The sequence below is a fragment of the Gekko japonicus genome, unplaced genomic scaffold, assembly GCF_001447785.1.
Source record: "Gekko japonicus isolate JY-2015 unplaced genomic scaffold, Gekko_japonicus_V1.1 scaffold2246, whole genome shotgun sequence".
NCBI lineage: Eukaryota > Metazoa > Chordata > Lepidosauria > Squamata > Gekkonidae > Gekko > Gekko japonicus.
In genome coordinates, this window is record NW_015159782.1 from 255,260 (window position 1) to 275,710 (window position 20,451).

At 50.4% G+C, this 20,451-nt stretch overlaps 1 protein-coding gene across 1 annotated transcript in view; it reads left to right on the plus strand.

The window, feature by feature from the left end:
• FBXO41 (F-box protein 41) overlaps positions 1 to 20,451 on the plus strand; it is a 67,730-nt gene that overhangs the window by 37,617 nt on the left and 9,662 nt on the right. Inside the window, exons 6-10 of the mRNA XM_015407060.1 lie at positions 3,244 to 3,359; positions 5,292 to 5,444; positions 14,124 to 14,219; positions 16,862 to 16,980; positions 19,959 to 20,117. Coding sequence (XP_015262546.1) covers positions 3,244 to 3,359; positions 5,292 to 5,444; positions 14,124 to 14,219; positions 16,862 to 16,980; positions 19,959 to 20,117 — 643 coding nt within the window. The remainder of the gene's footprint in view (positions 1 to 3,243; positions 3,360 to 5,291; positions 5,445 to 14,123; positions 14,220 to 16,861; positions 16,981 to 19,958; positions 20,118 to 20,451) is intronic.

Here is a 20,451-nt window from a genome sequence, read left to right on the forward strand (position 1 = left end):
CAGGTGCCATCAGGAGGTCCAGCAGTGGGGCCAGGACACTAGAAGCTCTCCCACTCTTGCCCCCCCCAGCTCCAAGAATACAGAGTATCCCTCACCCCAGACAGAGAGTTCCTATCTATACCTTGTGGCTAATAGCCACTGATGGACCTCTACTCCATTTCTTTATACATAAGAACATAAGAGAAGTCAATGTTGGATCAGGCCAATGGCCCATCCAGTCCAACAGTCTGTGTCACACAGTGGCCAAAAAAAAAAAAAAAATACCAGGTGCCATAAAGATTTCCACCAAAACCCTAGAAGCCCTCCCACTGTTGCCCCCCCTAGGCACCAAAATAAGAGAAGCCATGTTGGATCAGGTCAATGGCCCATCCAGTCCAACACTCTGTCACACACTGGCCAAAAATCACCAGGAGGTCCAGCAGTGGGGCCAGGACACTAGAAGCCCTCCCACTCTTGACCCCCCCCCCAGCACCAAGAACACAGAGCATCCCTCACCCCAGACGGAGAGTTCCTATCTATGCCTTGTGGCTAATGGCCGTGGATGGACCTCTGCTTGCTTATCCAATTCCCTCTTGAAGCTGTCCATGCTTGGAGCCGCCACCACCTCCTGTGGCAGTGAATTCCGTGTGTTCATCACTCTTTGGGTGAAGAAGTATTTCCTTTTATCTGCTCTAACCCGACTGCTCAGCAATTTCATGGAGTGCCCACTTGAGTTCTCGTATTGTGAGAAAGGGAGAAAAGTCCTTCTTTCTCTACCTGCTCTTTCCCATGCATAATCTTATAAACCTCGATCATGTCACCACTCAGCCATCATTTCTCCAAGCTAAAGAGCCCCGAGCGCCCCTTTGTCCATCAATATCAGCATTGCCTTCTCTCCGAGGTCTCAGGCTGAAGTCTTTCACGTCACCTGCTACCAAGTCCTGTAACTGGACATGCCGGGCATTGAACCAGGAACCTTCTGCATGCCGAGCAGATGCTGTGCCACTGAGCCATGGCTCCACGCCAGCAGGAAAAAAAAACAGGAATGTGCAAAGAAGTGGACTTGTCAAAGCGATAATATTTCCTAGCCAGAGTAACTTTTATTGTAAAGTTGAGCAAAAGTTATGATGGGCGTAGAATTTCTAGGCAGGGCCAGCGAAATGATGACTGTAGGGGGGCACAGCATCTCAGGAGAAAATCTAAAAAAGATCATCATGTACATACTTGGAAGTTCATACATGAAGTGACGCAGGGTAGCTTTATGACTCACTGGGAAACTATGGTAAAACCATAGAGTTTCTGGTGATTCCTAGAGCTACCCTTTGTCACTTCCTGTATGGACTTCTGGTAAGTGCATAAGGCTGCTTTGTCTGCTTCATTTTTCTCCTGCCACTGTTCTGAAGCAATGGGACTTGGGGGTGGGAGACTCCCCTTTTACCACTAGAGGCTTGGTAGTAATAGACAGAGAAGACCACAACTCAGTGGCAGAGCTTCAGCTTTGCATACAGGAAGTCTTCACTTAGGTGTAGTGGTTAGGAGTGTGGACTCTAATCTGGGAGAACTGGGTTTAATTCCCCACTCCTCCTCCACATGCAGCTGCTGGGTGACCTTGGGTCAGAAGTTCTCTCAGAGCTGTTCTCTCAGGAGCAGTCCTCAAAAGAGCTCTCTCAGCCTCACCTACCTCACAGGGTGTCTGTTGTGGGGAGGGGAAGGGGAAGGAGATTGGAAGCCACTCTGAGACCCCTTTGGGTAGTGAAGGGCGGGGTATAAATCCAGTCTCCTCCTCCTCCCGTTTCAGTCTCCAATTTAAAAAGAATGCCGACAGAAGGACTGAGGAAATCGAGCTATCGTGGAGGGTGTTTTTCAGTTGGAGTAGGCAGGCCTGTGCCAGTGAAAAACCGTAGCTAAAATTACATACATACATATCTCTCTCTCTATTTCTATATATATACCTGCCTTAGTGCACTCTAAAAAAAGGTTCGTTTCCCAAGCAGTAGCAGAGTGCCGGAAAGGGCACCGCCCCAGTGTAGAGTCAAGGAAGGGAAGGAAAAAGAAATGCTCGTGCAGCGCGAAGTGAAATTTCGTTTTCGCTCGAAGATCCCAACACGTTTCACACGCAGGTTCGTTTCACACAGTGGGGACACTCTTCAGCTGCGTGTGGGACACGTAGGGATCTTCGAGTGAAATGAAATTTCTTTTTATTTATTTGTTTACGTGCGTTTTCCACTTAGGTGATCCTCAAGATGGATCACACAGAGTGAGTCGATACGATCGACAGATGGGGCATTCAATAAACAGTGCAATAGGAATTCGGGAAGAAGAAGAGGAGGAGGAGGAGACTGGATTTATACCCCGCCCTTCACTCAGAGTGGCTTACCAGCTCTTTTCCCTTCCCCTCCCCTCCCCACAACAGACACCCTGTGAGGTAGGTGGGGCTGAGAGAGCTCTTTCGAGGACTGCCCTTGAGAGAACAGCTCTGAAAGAACTATGGCTTGCCTGAGGTCATCCAGCAGCTGCAAGTGGAGGAGTGGGGAATCAAATCCGGTTCTCCCAGATTAGAGTCCACACACTTGACCGCTACACCAAACTGGTTCTCACCAACCAGAAGTCTAAAAACAGAACTGAAGCATAGTGCAAGTGTTAATGTGACACATTAAACGATGCAAAATTCCATAGCAGGACCCTACTTCCAACAAGCTGTACACAGTAGTACAGACCACAGCCCCTAATCATTTTTCCAAGTAATTTTGTGAATCGTTTAGTACAGTGCGCCCCTGTTGCCTGCTAATAATAATAATTACCGTATGGCCTTTTTCTTTTCTTTTTTGGCCCCCGAAGGGGATTTTTTAATTGCATTTTTTATATAGACTACAAAACTACAATGAAAAAAGGGAGGGGCACTACATTCTTCTTCTTCTTCTTCGAGTGTGTTTTGTTCTAGCATGGTGTTTCTTTACGTTTGTCTAATCTTCTCCTACTGAGGCTGGTAGCTATTGCTCTACCTGCACCCGCTGAACTTGTCTAAAGCGGCTTTAAAGCCATTTGAGCCGATGGCCCTTGCGGCATCTTGTGGCGGTGAGTTCCACGAGCACTGTGGATTCCGTTCGGGCAAGGCCTTCCTCCAGTTGGCCCCACACCCCCTGGTGACATTTCATCAGGTGCCTCCTAGCACAGAGAGACACCGATCTCACGCCCAGGGTCTCTGGTTCCCACAGGCAGGGCTTCCGTCGCTGAGAGCTGCTCTCTCTTTGGTCTTCCCTGCAGTTCCTGGTCATGCTGTCCCAGTGGTGCACCCAAACGCACTCCCTCACCCTCCAGAACCTGAAGCCCCGCCAGCGGGGGAAGAAGGAGACGCGGGAGGACTACATGAAAAGCACACGGTGAGTGAGAGAGAGAGAGAGAAACCCTCCATGCCGCAACTGGGGAAACGGCGGGTTCTGGGTCCACGGGCAGTTTTACATCCGGTCCACATAGGGTGATTCTGCAACTGGCATTCGCTCCACACTTTCTCAACACTGAGGAAAAGGTGCAGCTCAGAACCACATTCAGATACCCCCGGGGTTATGCTGTACTGACTGCAAAGTCACCCCTGAACGGCCATGAATCTATGCAGAAGGTACCATAAAACCCGATGATCAAAGAAAGCGAAAGTGGCACGCAGAGTAGAGGGTCCCATAAAACCCGATGATCAAAGAAAGCGAAAGCGGCACGCAGAGTAGAGGGTCCCATAAAACCCGATGATCAAAGAAAGCGAAAGCTGCACGCAGTGTAGAGGGTCCCATAAAACCCGATGATCAAAGAAAGCGAAAGCGGCACGCAGTGTAGAGGGTCCCATAAAACCCGATGATCAAAGAAAGCGGAAGCGGCACGCAGAGTAGAGGGTCCCATAAAACCCGATGATCAAAGAAAGCGAAAGCTGCACGCAGTGTAGAGGGTCCCATAAAACCCGATGATCAAAGAAAGCGAAAGCGGCACACAGTGTAGAGGGTCCCATAAAACCCGATGATCAAAGAAAGCGAAAGCGGCACGCAGTGTAGAGGGTACCATAAAACCCAATGCTAAAAGAAAGTGAAAGCTGTATGCAATGTAGAGGGTACCATAAAACCAGATGATCACCGAAAGCAAAAGCGGCACGCAGTGTAGAGGGTACCATAAAACCCGATGATCAAAGAAAGCAGAAGCGGCACGCGGTGTAGAGGGTACCATAAAACCCGATGATCAAAGAAAGCAGAAGCGGCACGCAGTGTAGAGGGTACCATAAAATCCGATGATCAAAGAAAGTGAAAGCAGCATGCTGTGTAGAGGGTACCATAAAACCCGATGCTCAAAGAAAGCGGAAGCGGCATGCAGTGTAGAGGGTCCCATAAAACCCAATGATCAAAGAAAGTGAAAGCAGCACGCAGTGTAGAGGGTCCCATAAAACCCGATGCTCAAAGAAAGCAAAAGTGGCACACAATGTAGAGGGTACCATAAAATCCAATGCTAAAAGAAAGCAAAAGCTGTATGCAATGTAGAGGGTACCATAAAACCAGATTATCACCAAAAGCAAAAGCGGCACGCAGTGTAGAGGGTACCATAAAACCCGTTGATCAAAGAAAGCGGAAGCGGCACACAGAGTAGAGGGTACCGTAAAACCCATGATAAAAGAAAGCGAAAGTGACACACAGAGTAAAGGGTACCATAAAACCAGAGGGTCAAAGAAAGCAAAAGCGGCACGCAGGGTAGATGTAACCATGAAACCCGATGGTCAAAGAAAGCGAAAGCGGCATGCTGTGTAGAGGGTACCATAAAACTGTTGCTCAAAGAAAGTGAAAGTGGCATGTAGTGTAGAGGGTACCATAAAACGGTTGATCAAAGAAAGCGAAAGTGGCACGCAGAGTAGAGGGTACCATAAAACCCGTTGAGCAAAGAAAGCGAAAGCAGCATGTATTGTACATGGTACCATAAAACCCGTTGAGCAAAGAAAGCGATCGTGGCACACAGAGTAGAAGGTGCCAATAAAACCCGTTGATCAAAGAAAGCATGTTGTGTAGAGGGTACCATAAAATCTGTTGATCAAAAGCAGTGAAAGCGGCGTGCAATACAAAAGGGAATTTCTGTTCCAAGGTGGGTTTGGTGAAACAACGGCAGGAGAAGCCAGTGCAGAATCGCCCATAGTCCGGGGCAGGGAAAGATCAGGGGAACCAACCACCTAGAAGTTATTGCTGTAAAGTCACCCAGGCGGTCTCAACTGGATGTGAGTTTTGCTGCTGCGGAGACGTCGTCGTGCCGTGATGCCTGAACCCCTTCTGCCGCCTGCCTCTTCTCCCCAGGGGCTGCCTGGAAGCCGGCCTGGAGTCCTTGCTGAAGGCCACCGGGAGTAACCTCTTGATCCTCCGGATTTCTCACTGCCCCAACATCTTGACGGATCGCTCCCTCTGGCTCGCCAGCTGCTACTGCCGGGCGCTCCAAGCCGTCACCTACCGGTAAGTGGGCGGATTGGGGCTTCGGCCAAGGTAGAACATAAGAACATAAGAGAAGCCCATGTTGGATCAGGCCAAAGGCCCATCCAGTCCAACACTCTTGTCACACAGTGGCCAGAAATACCAGGTGCCATCAGGAGGTCCACCAGTGGGGCCAGGACACCAGAAGCCCTCCCACTGTTGCCCCCCCCCAAGCACCAAGATGACAGAGCATCCCTTGCCCCAGAGCCCCTATCTATACCTTGTGGCTAATAGCCACTGATGGACCTCTGCTCCATATGCTTATCTAATTCCCTTTTGAAGCCGTCCATGCTTGTAGCCGCCACCACCTCCTGTGGCAGTGAATTCCGTGTGTTAATCACTCTTTGGGTGAAGAAGTACTTCCTTTTATCCGTTCTAACCCGACCGCTCTGCAGTTTCATGGAGTGCCCACGAGTTCTTGTATTGTGAGAAAGGGAGAAAAGTACCTCTTTCTCTACCTGTTCTTTCCCATGCATAATCTTATAAACCTCGATCATGTCACCCCTCAGTCGTCGTTTCTCCAAGCTAAAGAGCCCTAAGCGCCTTAACCTTTCCTCATAGGGAAAGTGTTCCAACCCTTTTATCATTCGAGTTGCCCTTTTCTGCACTTTTTCCAAAGCTATAATATCCTTTTTAAGGTGTGGTGACCAGAACTGCACACAGTATTCCAGATGAGGTCGCACCATTGATTTATACGGGGGCATTATGATATTGGCTGATCTGTTTTCAATACCCTTCCTAATAATCCCCAGCATAGCATTTGCCTTCTTTACTGCAGTCACACACTGTCTCGACATTTTCAGTGAGTTATCTACTACAACTCCAAGATCTCTCTCTTGATCAGTCTCTGCCAGTTCAGACCCCATCAATGTGTATTTATATTTAGGAGTTTTGGCTCCAATGTGCAGGAGTCTGACATTCAGAACAAAACCCCCACAGAGTCGTGTCGGCAGACCTGGGCTGAGGCAGCGTGGACTGGCAGAAACCGTTCCAGCGGGAGGTATCCGGGCAAAGATTTCAGACAACAGTCTGTGGTTGTTTTTGTGCGTACGCGGACGAGGAGTCCTAGGTTTACTTCCCCTTTCAGCCACAAGGCTCTCTCTGAGTGACCTTGCACAGGTCTTCCCTCTCTCTGCCTATCTTACCTTGCAGGATTGTTGTGAGTATAAAATGGAGGATCGGAGAACTGTATACATCAGGGGTACCCAACGTGGTGCCCGGGGGCACAGTGGGGCCCCCGGCCCTGACACCTTTCATGGCGCTCACCAGGTACGCCCAGTTTGGTGTAGTGGTTAGGCGCGCAGACTCTAATGTGGGAGAACCAGGTTGATTCCCCACTCCTCCACATGCAGCTGCTGGTGTGACCTTGGGTCAGTCACAAGTTCTCTCAGAGCTATTCTCTCAAGGGCAGTCCTCGAAAGAGCTCTCTCAGCCCCACCTACCTCACAGGGTGTCTGTTGTGGGGAGGGGGAGGGAAAGGAGTTTGTAAGCCGCTCTGAGGCTCCTTCAGGTAGTGAAGGGCGGGGTATAAATCCAATCTCTTCTTCTTCTTCTACCTCACAGGGTGTCTGTTGTGGGGAGGGGAAGGGAAAGGAGATTGTCAGCCACTCTGAGACTCCTTTGGGTAGTGAAGGGCAGGGTATAAATCCAATCTCCTCCTCTTCTTCTTTTACCTCACAGGGTGTCTGTTGTGGGGAGGGGAAGGGAAAGGCGTTTGTAAGCCGCTCTGAGGCTCCTTCGGGTAGTGAAGGGCCGGGTATAAATCCAATCTCCTCCTCCTCCTCCTCCTTCTGGAAAGTAGGTGGAACCAAATGGGCCTTTTCTCCAGCAGGCCTTCTGATTGGTCATTTGGATCTTTACAAACGCAAGGATCTTTGCTGGGTGACGGAAGGGAAGCCATGCGTACTGGAAAACTATTTTAAAACAAGTTCGCTCATTTAAAAAGGCATCCGGTTAAACAGGTTTCCTGCATGAAATGTTGAAGAGGTGCTGCTAAAGCTATGCATAATCTAACTCCCTGATGTTATGTGTGTGGTGCCGTCTGCTGCGGCAGCCATTTTGTGGCTGTTGCCCACCGCCTTGTGTCAGAATTCCAAACATGTCCACCAACTCTGAAAGGTTGGAGACCCCTGGTATGCGTGAGCCTGAGCTACTTGGAGGAGCAGGGCTGGGGTCTGGTGCAGTGTTTCAAGAGTGGCAGACTCTAATCTGGAGAACTGGGTATGATTCCCCACTCCTCCTCCACATGCAGCCATCTGGGTGACCTTGGGTCAGTCACAAGTTCTCTCAAAGCTGTCCTCTCAAGGGCAGTCCTCGAAAGAGCTCTCTCAGCCCCACCGACCTCACAGGGTGTCTGTTGTGGGGAGGGGAAGGGAAAGGAGATTGTAAGCCGCTCTGAGACTCCGAGTGAAGGGCAGGGTATAAATCCCATCTCCTCCTCCTCCTGTTGCTGTTGTTGCTGTTCTTTTTCTTCTTCTCCTCTTCATGTAGAAGATGCAAGGATGTATTCGTGGTGGGCTGCTACCCTGGAGGAAGAAGAAGAGAGATTGGAGTCTCAGAGCGGCTTACAATCCCTTTCCTTCCCCCTCCCCACAGCGGACACCCTGTGAGGTGGGTGGGCCTGAGAGAGCTCTCTCAAGAACTGCCCTTGAGAGAATAGCTCTGAGAGAACTTGTGACTGACCCAAGGTCACCCCAGCTGCTGCATGTGGCAGCGTGGGGAATCAAATCTGGTTCTCCCAGATCAGATTCCACACGCTTAACCACTACACCACATCACGGGCTGCTACTGTGGAGAAGTATCAGTAGCCGGGATCAAACTAAGTCCAGTGGTACAGAGGCTGCTCGGCTCAGATCTGGCCAGTGGTAGCAACTGTAGCTACAGGGTCACCGGTGACCTCTTCCTGCACCAGTACTGCCCACATGCTGTACCCGGCTGCATCCGGACCACCAGGCACGATCTTTGGCGGTGCGCCAAAGTTTCTGGGTTCAGGAATCGTGCAAATTAGCATTGAAGAGACAGTGGAAGTCTAAGCTGATGACCACTATCTTCCTCGAGTCTGGGGGAAGAGACAGATGGGGGAGGGAAGCAAGTTTTTGATGAGCCGCCCACCCGCTGCCATTCCCAGCTGGGGCTTTATTCTCATCAGGGTTGCCACGGCAAAGCGGTTTCACCGCCGACTGGGGAGTGGCACAATTGTCCCCATGTCAGGACTGCCGTAAGAAACCCTGCAATTAGCCCGGCTTGAGTCAGCGAGAGAGACGGTTTTCGATAAGGAGGGAGGCTTGGGGAAAGAGACATCTGGGGACCCGCGAGCAGCCGCAGGGGACTCTTTTCAAAACAGGCTGCTGGCGGGAGGAAAGGTTCCCTCCCCCTGGCTTGGCTCTGGTTACTAGACTGTGCCGCTTAAGGCAGCAGGTAAAGGTGACGTTTTCAAGGAATAAAAATGCCCTTGTGAGCAGTGTTCCCTCTAAGCTGAGTTAGTGTGAGCTAGCTCACAGTTTTTAAGCCTCCGGCTCAAAGATTTTTGTCTCGGCTCAGGAAGGAGGGCTCCAGAACACACTAATTTATGCAGTAGCCAAATCACCTGCTCACAACTTTAATGCCAGGAGCTCACAAAGTAGAATTTTTGCTCACAGGACTCTACAGCTTAGAGGGAACACTGCTTGCAAGTAAAAATATTGGGACATCAAGAAGAGAGGTTCTAGTATGGCCTGCTCCCTTCTGCGCTAGTTATCTACTTGGGGCAGCTGTCAGGGCCAGGACTTCTAGTGGGGCCCATAGCCACTGACCCCCACCCACACACCTCCGCTGCCCCCCGTCTGTACCTGTGCTTCCAACTGCCCAGAGTCATTGAGGAAGGGCGTGTGGGTGGTACGCAGCGGTGGCGCTCCCGGCGGCAGTGGGGGATGGCACAGATAACTGAGCAAAGATGGTGGGAGGGTTTGCAAACAGGAAAACGATGCCCTGATGGGTGGGGGGCATAAAAAGGAGTGCATGAGGGGTCACTGGGGTGGGCAGATGAGTCCCCTGGGCACAGGGGGGCTCAGGTTCCTCCCCCAAGCCTGGAAGCAACCCAGACTTGTGGGCTGGCCGTTTCTCTCGTAGGGCAGCATCCAGAAATGCTCTCCTCCCACCTCCCGTCTGAAACAGAACAATCCAGTCTTCCGTGCCAAAAGATTGCCACCTCCTCGAAACGTGCGTTCGATAATTCGTTCACAATATTTAGATCTCGCTTCTCCCCCGCTGCCATTTTGTCAGTTATGTAGTGGTGAAGAGTGGCAGACTCTAATCTGGAGAACTGGATTTGATTCCCCACTCCTCCACATGCTGCCACCTGTGTGACCTTGTGTTGTGTCCGCTGACCGCAACCAGGGGCCAGCGAACTCCCCAGAGCTTGACGCTGGGTGAACAATGAGGACTAGGATCCTAGTCCTTCCACTGGGGAACCAATGGGAACCGTGGCGGGAGATTCAAACCCACCAACGGGACCCAGGGGTGTTTCCCCAAGGATGTATACAGTTGGCCAGCCGGCCGTTAGTAGTTTGTTCTTGTTGTGTACTAATAAAGCGTGCATTGGACCATGCCGGTTTGCGGCCTTCATTCAGGCGGCTAACCCACTACACAATACCTTGGGTCAGTCACAGGTATCTCAGAGCTCTCTCAGCCCCACCTAGCTCACAGGGTGTCCGTTGTGGGGAGAGGAAGAGGGAAAGGAGATTGTAAGCCCCTCTGAGACTGTGAGTGAAGGGTGGGATATACATCCAGTCTCTTCTCCTTCTCTCCAGGTATTTCCCATCGGGTGGCTGAACAGGTAGCTTTCTCAGAAGGGCAGCTGGCTTCCAGTCCGCTCTTGCCAGGCAGGGGAAAACCTGTGCCGGAGAGCCGCTTCCCTTACGTGGAGGTGACGGGCCGAGTCAGCATCGGCAGCCGACTTCGCCCGTCTCTCGGTCCGTCCGCAGGGAATGTTCTGCCTCACCTGAATGCTCTCGCGGCTCCCTCACCTGTCACCGTGACTCATGCGCTTTAATTAAGGCTGAGACAAACCGGCCTGGGAGTCTTGGCAGGCGGCCTTCTCCGAGATGGATGAGCGTTCCAGATAATACGATTTGGGCTTATTTTAGGCTCCTCTGAAGCGCCGAACTGGGTCATTCCAAATCGGGAAGGAGGGGAGCAGGAGTCCGCTTCAGGGGCTCCAGACGAGTGTCGCTTTGGACTGTTTTGAGCCTCCCTCCTCCAGACAAAACACACTTGGCATCTCTCGGGTTGCCAACCTGCAGATGGGTACGAACACACGGGGAACACAGCAAAGTTAGACAACCATAACGAAACACCGCGATAGAACAAAACACACTTCTACTAATATGTACTTGTACCTTCATATATTGATTTACTTGCAGCACAGACTCTAGTATATCTTATCCACATACAAAAACCTAAAGTACATTGTATCTACTAACAGAAAAGTCCACATAAAGGACTGATGAAAGTTGCAACAGACATAAATGATTAAAGATGCAGCAGGCTGTTATATTCTCCAGAAATAGTAATTTAGCAGTCATATTGTATATTGTTATTCAGTTCCAGGAAAATATGTCTGCCTGAAGAAGAATTTGTCGAAACATGCAATTTTTGCCTAGGAGGCATGTTTCTATGACTGTTGCAACTTTCATCAGTCCTTTATCAGGAGCAAGATAGTCTACAGCGTTGGAAGAGGTCTTTGTAGCTGTGGATTCATACCCTGCCCTTCACTCGGAGTCTCAGAGCGGCTTACAATCTCCTTCCCTTCCTCTCCCCACAACAGACGCTCTATGAGGTAGGCGGGGCTGAGAGAGCTCTGAGAGAAACTGCTCTCTTTCAAGAACAGCTCTGAGAGAACTGTGGCTTGCCCAAGGTCATCCAGCCAGGTGCAAGTGGAGGAGTGGGGAATCAAACCCGGTTCTCCCAGATTAGAGTCCGCGCACTTAACCACGACACCAAAGCCAGGTTGGGAAATTCCTGGATATTGGGTGTGTGTGTGTGCAGCGCCTGGGGAGGGAGGGCTTTGGGGCGAGGAGGGACCTCAGCAGGGTACAATGCCACGGAGTCCACTTTGGTGTAGTGATTAAGAGCGGCAGGACTCTACTGGGAGAACCAGGTTTGATTCCCCACTCCTCCACATGCAGCTGCTGGGTGACCTTGAGTCAGTCACAAGTTCTCTCAGAGTCAGTTTGGTGTAGTGGTTAAGAGCAGCGGACTCTAATTCTAGGAGAACCGGGTTGGATTCCACCACTCCTCCATGTGCACCTGCTGGATGACCTTGGGCAAGCCGTAGTTCTGTCAGGGTTTGATTCCCCACTCCTCCATGTGCACCTGCTGGATGAAATTGGGCAAGCCATAGTTCTGTTAGAGCTGTTCAAAAAAGGTTTCTGTCAGAGCTCTCTCAGCCCGACCAACCTCATAGGGTGTCTTTTTTATACTGCTACAGACAGACTAACACGGCCACCCGCCTTGATCTAAATGTAAATATTTTTAATGCATGGAATCACTTCTTAGTTTGTGTTTTTGGTCCTGGCGTTTATCATAGGGGTGTTGATTCTAACTGTGCGTCGATACGCAGATGGATTTGCGGTTTTGATAAGCTGTCTTTCTTTTTTCTTTTTGATAAATTGTTTGTTCATTTAATGACTACGTATGAGCTACCGCGAGGCTTTTTCCATGAAAACACAAAATAGCGATATTTTAAATGTCAAGGCATTTAGAGGTTTATAACATGGTGCACAGGAAGACAATTTTCTCCCTCTCCCAAAGCCCTAAAAGTCAGGAAGGGAAATGAAAAGGATTAGAAATTCAGGGCAGGAGAAAAAACCCTCCACAATTGCACATAACTTATGGAACTCACTGATACAAGAATTCCTGATTTGCACTGCTTTAAAAGGTAAAGGTAAAGGTCCCCTTGCTCAAAAGCCAGTCGAATCCGACTCTAGGGTTGCGGTGCTCATCTCTGTTTCAAAGCCGAAGAGCCAGCGCTGTCCGAAGACGTTTCTGTGGTCATGTGGTCGCCATGACTAAACACCAAGGCGCATGGAACGCTGTTCCCTTCCCACCGAAGTGGTACCTATTTATCTACTTGCAATTTCTTGCTTTCGAACGGCTAGGTTGGCAGGAGCTGGAACGAGAGACGGGAGCCTCACTCCGTCATGCGGCACACTCGGGTCTCGAACTGCTGAACTACTGACCTTCCACAGCCTGCAGTTCAGCATCTTAACCACTTGAGCCACCGCAGCTCCTTGCACTGCTTTAGATGGCTCTAAAAACGGACTATTCATGGAGGATAGGTATCAATTAGTATTAACCATGATGGAGCTAATGGAGAGTCACGGTGGCTCAGTGGTTCAGACGCTGAACTGCAGACCGGAAGGTCGGTAGCTCGGCAGTTCGAGACCCGAGTGCCGCCTATAAATGCTTTTTTCAATCATTTTAATGCATTTTTAAAAGGTGTGTGCTCTTTTAAGCAGAGTGGGGTGCTGTAGACGAATTCCTGCACTGAGCAAGGGGGTTTGAGTAGGTGACCTCTAGGACCTCTTCTAACTCTGTGTCAAGAAGCTGGTCTCCTTTGAGAGAGTTTTCCTGCCTAAGTGTCACCTTTCTTGACTATAGAAGTCATCACCCCCACCTGCTAGCTTGTTCACAGAATTGTATAAATCAATGGTGCGACCTCATTTGGAATACTGTGTACAGTTCTGGTCACCACACTTCAAAAAGGATATCATAGCATTGGAAAAAGTGCAGAAAAGGGCAACTAGAATGATCAAAGGGTTGGAACACTTTCCCTATGAAGACAGGATAAAGCGCTCGGGGCTAGTTAGCTCGGGGCGGAGGGGTGACATGATCAAGGTTTTTAAGCTTATGCGTGGGACAGAGCAGGTTGAGAAAGAAGTCCTTTTCTCCCTTTCTCACAAGACAAGAACTCGTGGGCACTCCATGAAATTGCTGAGCGGTCGGGTTAGAACAGATAAAAGGAAGTCCTTCTGCACCCAAAGAATGATTAACACATGGAATTCACTGCCACAGGAGGTGGCGGCGGCTACAAGCATGGACGGCTTCAAGAGGGAATTAGATAAACATATGGAGCAGAGGTCCACCAGTGGCTCTTAGCCACAAGGTATAGACAGGAACTCTCGGTCTGGGGCGAGGGATGCTCTGTCTTCTTGGTGCTTGGGGGGTTGGGCAAACAGTGGGAGGGCTTCTAATGTTCTGGCCCCACTGCTGGACTTCCTGATGGCAGCTGGTATTTCTGGCCAGAGTGTTGGACACAGAGTGTTGGACTGGATGGGCCATTGGCCTGATCCAACATGGGCTTCTCTTGTGTTCTTCTGTTGCTTAGGCTGGCAGAGGTGATTAACTTGCAGCAGCTGAGGACTGTCATCTCAAGTGGCTGACAGCTTGCAGTTTAGAGATCTATCCTGGTCACAGCTTCCTATTGACTCAATGGCTTTTCTTTCTGCGCTGAGAACTTCCGCCCCACCAGAGAGAACAAATTGCCCCACAAGCCGCAAAATCCCGGCTGAGGTCCTGACGCAGCAACGGCTCTGCCCTTGCTGGAAAGAAGAACTTTCCTCCTCCCAGAAAAAACCAGGCAGGCACTCAAGGTCTCTCCCCCCCTCTTCTTTCTTGTTACAGGAGTTCTACAGATCCCGTGGGCCACGAAGTCATCTGGGCGTTGGGGGCAGGCTGCCGAGACATAATCTCCTTACAAGTGGCACCGCTCCACCCTTGGTAAGACTTGCTGCACCATGTTCATACTGTGGGATTCTTTAAAAAATAGATGCATATTAAAGGTAAAGGTAAAGGTGTCCCTTGCTCGAAAGCCAGTCGAATCCAACTCTAGGGATGTGGTGCTCATCTCCGTTTCAAAACCGAAGAGCCAGCGCTGTCCGAAGACGTTTCCGTGGTCATGTGGCCGGCATGACTAGATGCCGAGGTGCACGGAACGCTGTTCCCTTCCACCGAAGTGGTACCTATTTATCTACTTGCAGTTTCTTGCTTTCCAACTGCTAGGTTGGCAGGAGCTGGAACCAGAGACGGGAGTTCACTTCGTCATGTGGCACACTCGGGTCTCGAACTGCTGAACTACCGTCCTTCCACAGCCTGCAGTTCAGCGTCTTAACCACTTGAGCCACCGCAGCTCCTAGATGCATGTTACAAAAGATAATAATAAAATAACTGATCACGAAGGACACGAGAGCCAGCATGGTGTCATGGTTAGAGTATCAGACTAGGATCTGTGGGTACCAGGGTTGAATCTTCACTCTGCCATTGGAGCTTGCTGGGTAACTGCAGTCCGCTCTCAGGGCCAGATGCAGGGCCGGCTCGCTCTAGGCGAACTAGGCGTTCGCCTAGAGCGCCCCAGCCATTAGAGGCACCAAACTGCACCCACCCCCCTGCCAAAAGCGCCCCCCGCTGGCTCTGACCGGGGGGCACACGGGGGGCACCAGAAGGGATCCTGGCTCTAGTAGCCGCGAGCCTGGCCTCCCGGGGGCCTGGAAAAACCAGTCAATGTTGCGCCCCCGACCATAGTGCTCTCTGGGGTATATACGGGGAAAGGCGGTCCCTCAGGTATGTTGGACCCTGGCCATATAGGGCTTTAAAGGTAAGTACCAGCACCTTGAAGCGAATTCGTTATGCTATGTACTATATATAATGCACTATATAGACCTCACATTATTATGTTCACAGTGGCTCCATATTGCTTTTGAATCTCTAGGACCTAAATAGGAAGGTACGCAACTGAAACACCGTTTGGGTTAAATGTACCTGATTTGGACACAAGGCATGAGGCCTATGAGATGTTCTGGGCGTGGAGCAGGGATCACTGGGTGTGGGGTATTTGTGAATTTCCTGCATTGTGCAGAGGGTTGGACTAGAGGACCCTGGAGGTCCCTTCCAACTCTATGATTCTATGATATACTGTGCTCCCTCCAAGCTATGGAGTCTTGTGAGCAAAAATTGTACTTTGGGAGCTCCTGGCATGAAAGTGGTGAGCGAGCGATTTGGCTGCTGCATAAATTAGTTTGCTCTGGAGCCCTCCTTCCCGAGCGAAGACAAAAACAGGTGAGCCGCAGGCTAAGAAACCTATGAGCTAGCTCACACAAACTCAGCTTAGAGGGAACACCGATGATCTGGTGTTTAACCCTTCAAGGTTCTCTTGGTTTCGCTGATCAAAACTGTTCTTCTGGCTTTGCTATTAACATTGGGATGGGGAGGGAGTTAAAAGATAAATCGGTTTCCTTTAGCCTGCCAGCGGAAGAGCAGGAGAGCCGGTTTTGATGACTGAAAATGCAGAGAGGCTGAAGGGTTAACCCTGTTCTCTCTTCCCACGTGGCTCCAAGGCCAAATGAGGCAGCAGAGCTCGCAGTTTACATTTCAGCAGGTGTGGAGCCCTCCATCGCAGCCCAACCCAGCTAATTTTTAATGGGGGAAAAAAGAAAACGGAGCTCCCTGTAATGTACTGCTTGGCCTTGAATATATGAACTGACTCCTTGGGATGTCTGCTGCGAAAACATTGTCTGTGGGCTTAGATTTGTGATCCATTACAACAAAGAGAGCCAGTTTGGTGTCGTGGTTAAGTGTGCGGACTCTATTCTGGGAGAACCGGGTTTGATTCCCCACTCCTCCACTTGCAGCTGCTGGATGACCTTGGGCAAGCCAGAGTTCTGTCAGTGCTGTTCTCTCAAGGACAGTCCTCGAGAGAGCTCTCTCAGCCCCACCTACCTCACGGGGTGAGGGCCAGTTTGGTCTAGTGGTTAAGTGCACGGACTCTAATCTGGGAGAACCGGGTTTGATTCCCCACTCCTCCACTTGCACCTGGCTGGATGACCTCAGGCAAGCCTTAGTTTTGATAAGAGCTGTTCCTGAAAAAGAGCTGTTTCTGTCAAGAGCTCTCTCAGCCCCACCTACCTCACAGGGTGTCTGTTGTGGGGAGGGATGGGGAAGGAGTTTGTGAGCCGCTCTGAGACTCCTTTGGGTAGTGAAGGGCGGGGTATAAATCCAATCTCCTCTTCTTCTTTTTCTTCAAAGGAAAAAGAAATCAATTACAGGGGGGAAATTCCAAGGGGGAAATAGCCGGAATGGAAATCCCCAAATCCATTTTGCAAAATATGGCTGTATCATTCCCTGATTCTTCCCCCCAGTAAAGTGCAAAGAAACGATTCTATGGAAAAGCCCCTTGCTGCCCGTTTGTTACCCAGAAAACATAACAGAGAAGTTAAATTACATCTCTAATCAAGCCGCACTGGAGCTCCCATAAGCCAAAGGAGATGGCACATCCCCTTCCTCATTTGCCTCTGCTAATGATATGCAAATTGGGATGCTTTGATCAGCTCCTGCTATACTTTAAAAAAACAACCCCTCTTTTCCAGCCAGCAACCAACACGATTTAGCAACCGCTGCCTGCAGATGATTGGACGGTGTTGGCCGCATTTGAGGGCGCTGGGCGTCGGCGGCGCGGGCTGCGGCGTGCAGGGGTTGGCGTCCTTAGGTAAGTCCCGTTTTGCACCCCGTCTCTGAAATCGGTTTCTGTGGAACTGAAAAAGAGAAGGTCCGCTCGGATGATACTTGCACGTTGGGGACAGGAAGAGGGGACATCCTGTGGATAAAGCCGGCGGGAGGGGGGGGATCTTCCTTTGTGACGCATCGCACATGCTATGAGGAAGAAGGCACGCGTGAACAGTGGGAGGGTCAACAGTGGGAGGGCTTCCAGTGTCCTGGCCCCACTGGTGGACCTCCTGATGGCCCCTGGTATTTCTGGCCACTGTGTGACACAGAGTGTTGGACTGGATGGGCCTTTGGCCTGATCCAACACTGGCATCTCTTATGTTCTTATGTTCTTATGCCCACAGTGTGGATCTCTGTGTCAGGTCTATGCTGGGCTTATACGTGACCTGACGTGCTAAGAGTTCCCACAGGAGAGACAAGCATCATGCGTCTTGCATAGCGTTCCATGCACAAAACAGCCGGTTCATAAGAACATCAGAAGAGCCCTGCTGGATCAGACCAGGGGTCTGTCTAGTCTAACGTCCTGTCTCACACAATGGCCAAAACAAAACAAAAGGGGTCACAGATATCCATAGGAAAAAACCTCAAGCAAACCCTGTGATATGAACAGCATTTATAAGATTAACATTGCTTTTCTAAAACTTTACAAAAGTGCGACAATTTGTCCATTATTCTCACTTATACAATATTGCAACAACAACAAAAAGTACACATAGTCCAACATAATGAGTACCCGATTGTGAACTCATTTCAAATTTAAAGTCTTCCTCAGGCGTAATCCAATATTTAAAGGAGGTGTCAGCGTCTTAAATCCAGCTCAGCATTGTAAATTCTTAATTTCTTAATTTCCTTCATAATGTCCTGGAATAAACCATAATCAATAAAACTCCACCTGAAGCTGCATGGAAAATAGTTATTTTAAACTTATAATAATTTAGTTTTATAAGGAAGGCCGAGCGCCGAAGAATAGATTCCTTTGAACTATGGTGCTGGAGAAGACTCTTGAGAGTCCCTTGGACTGCAAGAAGATCAAATCAGTCCATCCTAAAAGAAATCAACCCTGACTGTTCCCTGGAAGGCCAGATAATGAAACTGAAGCTCAAATACTTTGGCCACCCAATGAGAAGGGAGCATTCACTGGAGAAGAAGACCCTGATGCTGGGAAAGACTGAAGGTCAAAGAAGACGGGGACAGCAAAGGATGAGATGGTTAAACAGTGTCATAGATGCAACGAACATGAAACTGAGCAAACTTCAGAGGACGGCGGAAGACAGGAAGGCCTGGCGTGATCTGGTCCATGGGGTTGCAAAGAGTCGAACTCGACTGTGCGACTGAACAGCAACAAAACTTTTAGAAAACTTACTTCTGGTTCCATAAAAGTGTTTATTTCTGGAGCAAGCCAATCCTTTGTAGATACAAGAAAGCCTCCTGGATTTTACTGGCCATGCTCTCCACAAACACTAACTTATTTAGGTAGTAGCAATCTAGCTCTTATTATATTTAATCTGGCTAGAGCCTTCATTATTCCAGCTGGCAAATGCTCTATACTATTTCACCCAGCTAAAGCCTTCATTTTCTAGCTCGCAAATGCTCTCTACAACTAACTGGATCCTGACTCTATAAAGATGATACTAGTTAATACCATGCAGCTGCATCTTGAACATTTGTTTCTTAAAATAACACACAATGGCCAGCCAGTTCCTCTGGAGGGCCAACAGCAGGGCACAGAGGCCGAGGGCTTCATAAGAACATCAGAAGAGCCCTGTTGGATCAGACCAGTGAGGGTCCATCTAGTCTAGCATCCTGTCTCACACAGCGGCCAACCAGTTCCTCTGGAGGGCCAGCAACAGGGCAGAGAGGCTGAGGCCTTCCCCTGATAAGAATCTCAGAAGAGCCCTGCTGGATCAGACCAGTGAGGGTCATAAGAACATAAGAGATGCCAATGTTGGATCAGGCCAAAGGCCCATCCAATCCAACACTCTGTATCACACAGTGGCCAGAAATACCAGGTGCCATCAGGAGGTCCACCAGTGGGGCCAGGACATTAGAAGCCCTCCCACTGTTGACCCCCCAAGCACCAAGATGACAGCATCACTTGCCCCAGAGTCCCTATCTATACCTTGTGGCTTGTCCATCTAGTCCAGCCTCCTGTCTCACACAGGGGCCAGCCAGTTCCTTTGGAGGGCCAAGAACAGGGCAGAGAGGCCAAGGCCTTCCCCTGAGAAGAACATCAGAAGAGCTCTTCTGGATCAGACCAATGAGGGTCCATCCAGTCCAGCCTCCCGTCTCTCACAGAGGCCGACCAGTTCCTCTGCAGGGCCAACCACAGGGCAGAGAGACTGAGGCCTTCCCCTGATAAGAACCTCAGAAGAGCCCTGCTGGGTCAGACCAGTGAGGGTCCATCCGGTCCAGCATCCTGTCTCACACAGGGGCCAGCCAGTTCCTCTGGAGGGCCAACAACGGGGCAGAGAGGCCGAGGCCTTCCCCTGATAAGAACCTCAGAAGAGCCCTGCTGGATCAGACCAGTGAGGGTCCATCTAGACCAGCATCCCATCTCACACAGGGGCCAACCAGTTCCTCTGGAGGGCCAACAAGAGGGCAGAGAGGCCGAGGCCTTCCCCTGATTAGAACCTCAGAAGAGCCCTGCTGGATCCGACCAGGGAGGGTCACACACTGGCCAACCAGTTCCTCTGGAGGACATAGAGGCCGGGGCCTTTATGTTTCCTCCTGGCACTGGGGTTCAGGGACTGACTGCTTCTGAATGTGGAGGTTCCCCTCAGTCACAATGGCTAGTAGCCACTGATAGGCCTGTCCTCCATGAATCTGTCTAAGCCCCCTTTAAAGCTGTCCTGTCCTGTGGCGATCGAGACATCCTCTGGCAGCGAGTTCCACATTCCAGCCACTCTCTGTTTCGTCTGTCCTCCACCTGCCCCTCCCCTGAACGCGTCTCTTTCTCCCCAGCCCGGAACTGCATGCGACTCCAGGTGCTGGAGCTGGACCACGTGACGGAGGTGAACCAAGAGGTGGCCGCCGAGGTGTGCCGGGAGGGCTTGAAAGGGCTGGAGATGCTGGTCTTGACGTCCACCCCGGTCACCCCCAAAGCCTTGCTGCATTTCAACAGTGAGTGGGAACCAGAGAGCGGCCGGAGGCTTCAGAGGGCAGACTGCAAGGAGACGTCCCAGGGCTGAGCGAGGCTCAGATCTGAGTGAGGCAGATCTGTGTGTGTCCCCCCTCCCCTAGCTATCAATCCAAAACAGTCCAGTGGCACCTTTAAGACCAAGTTTTATTCAGGTACAAGCTCTCCCTCCTCTGCGAGGGCAGATCTGCACATCCCCCCCCACACAATAGCTAGCAATCCAAAACAGTCCAGTGGCACCGTTAAGACCAAGTTTTATTCAGGTACAAGCTCTCCCTCCTCTGCGAGGGCAGATCTGCACGTTCCTCCCCCCCATAG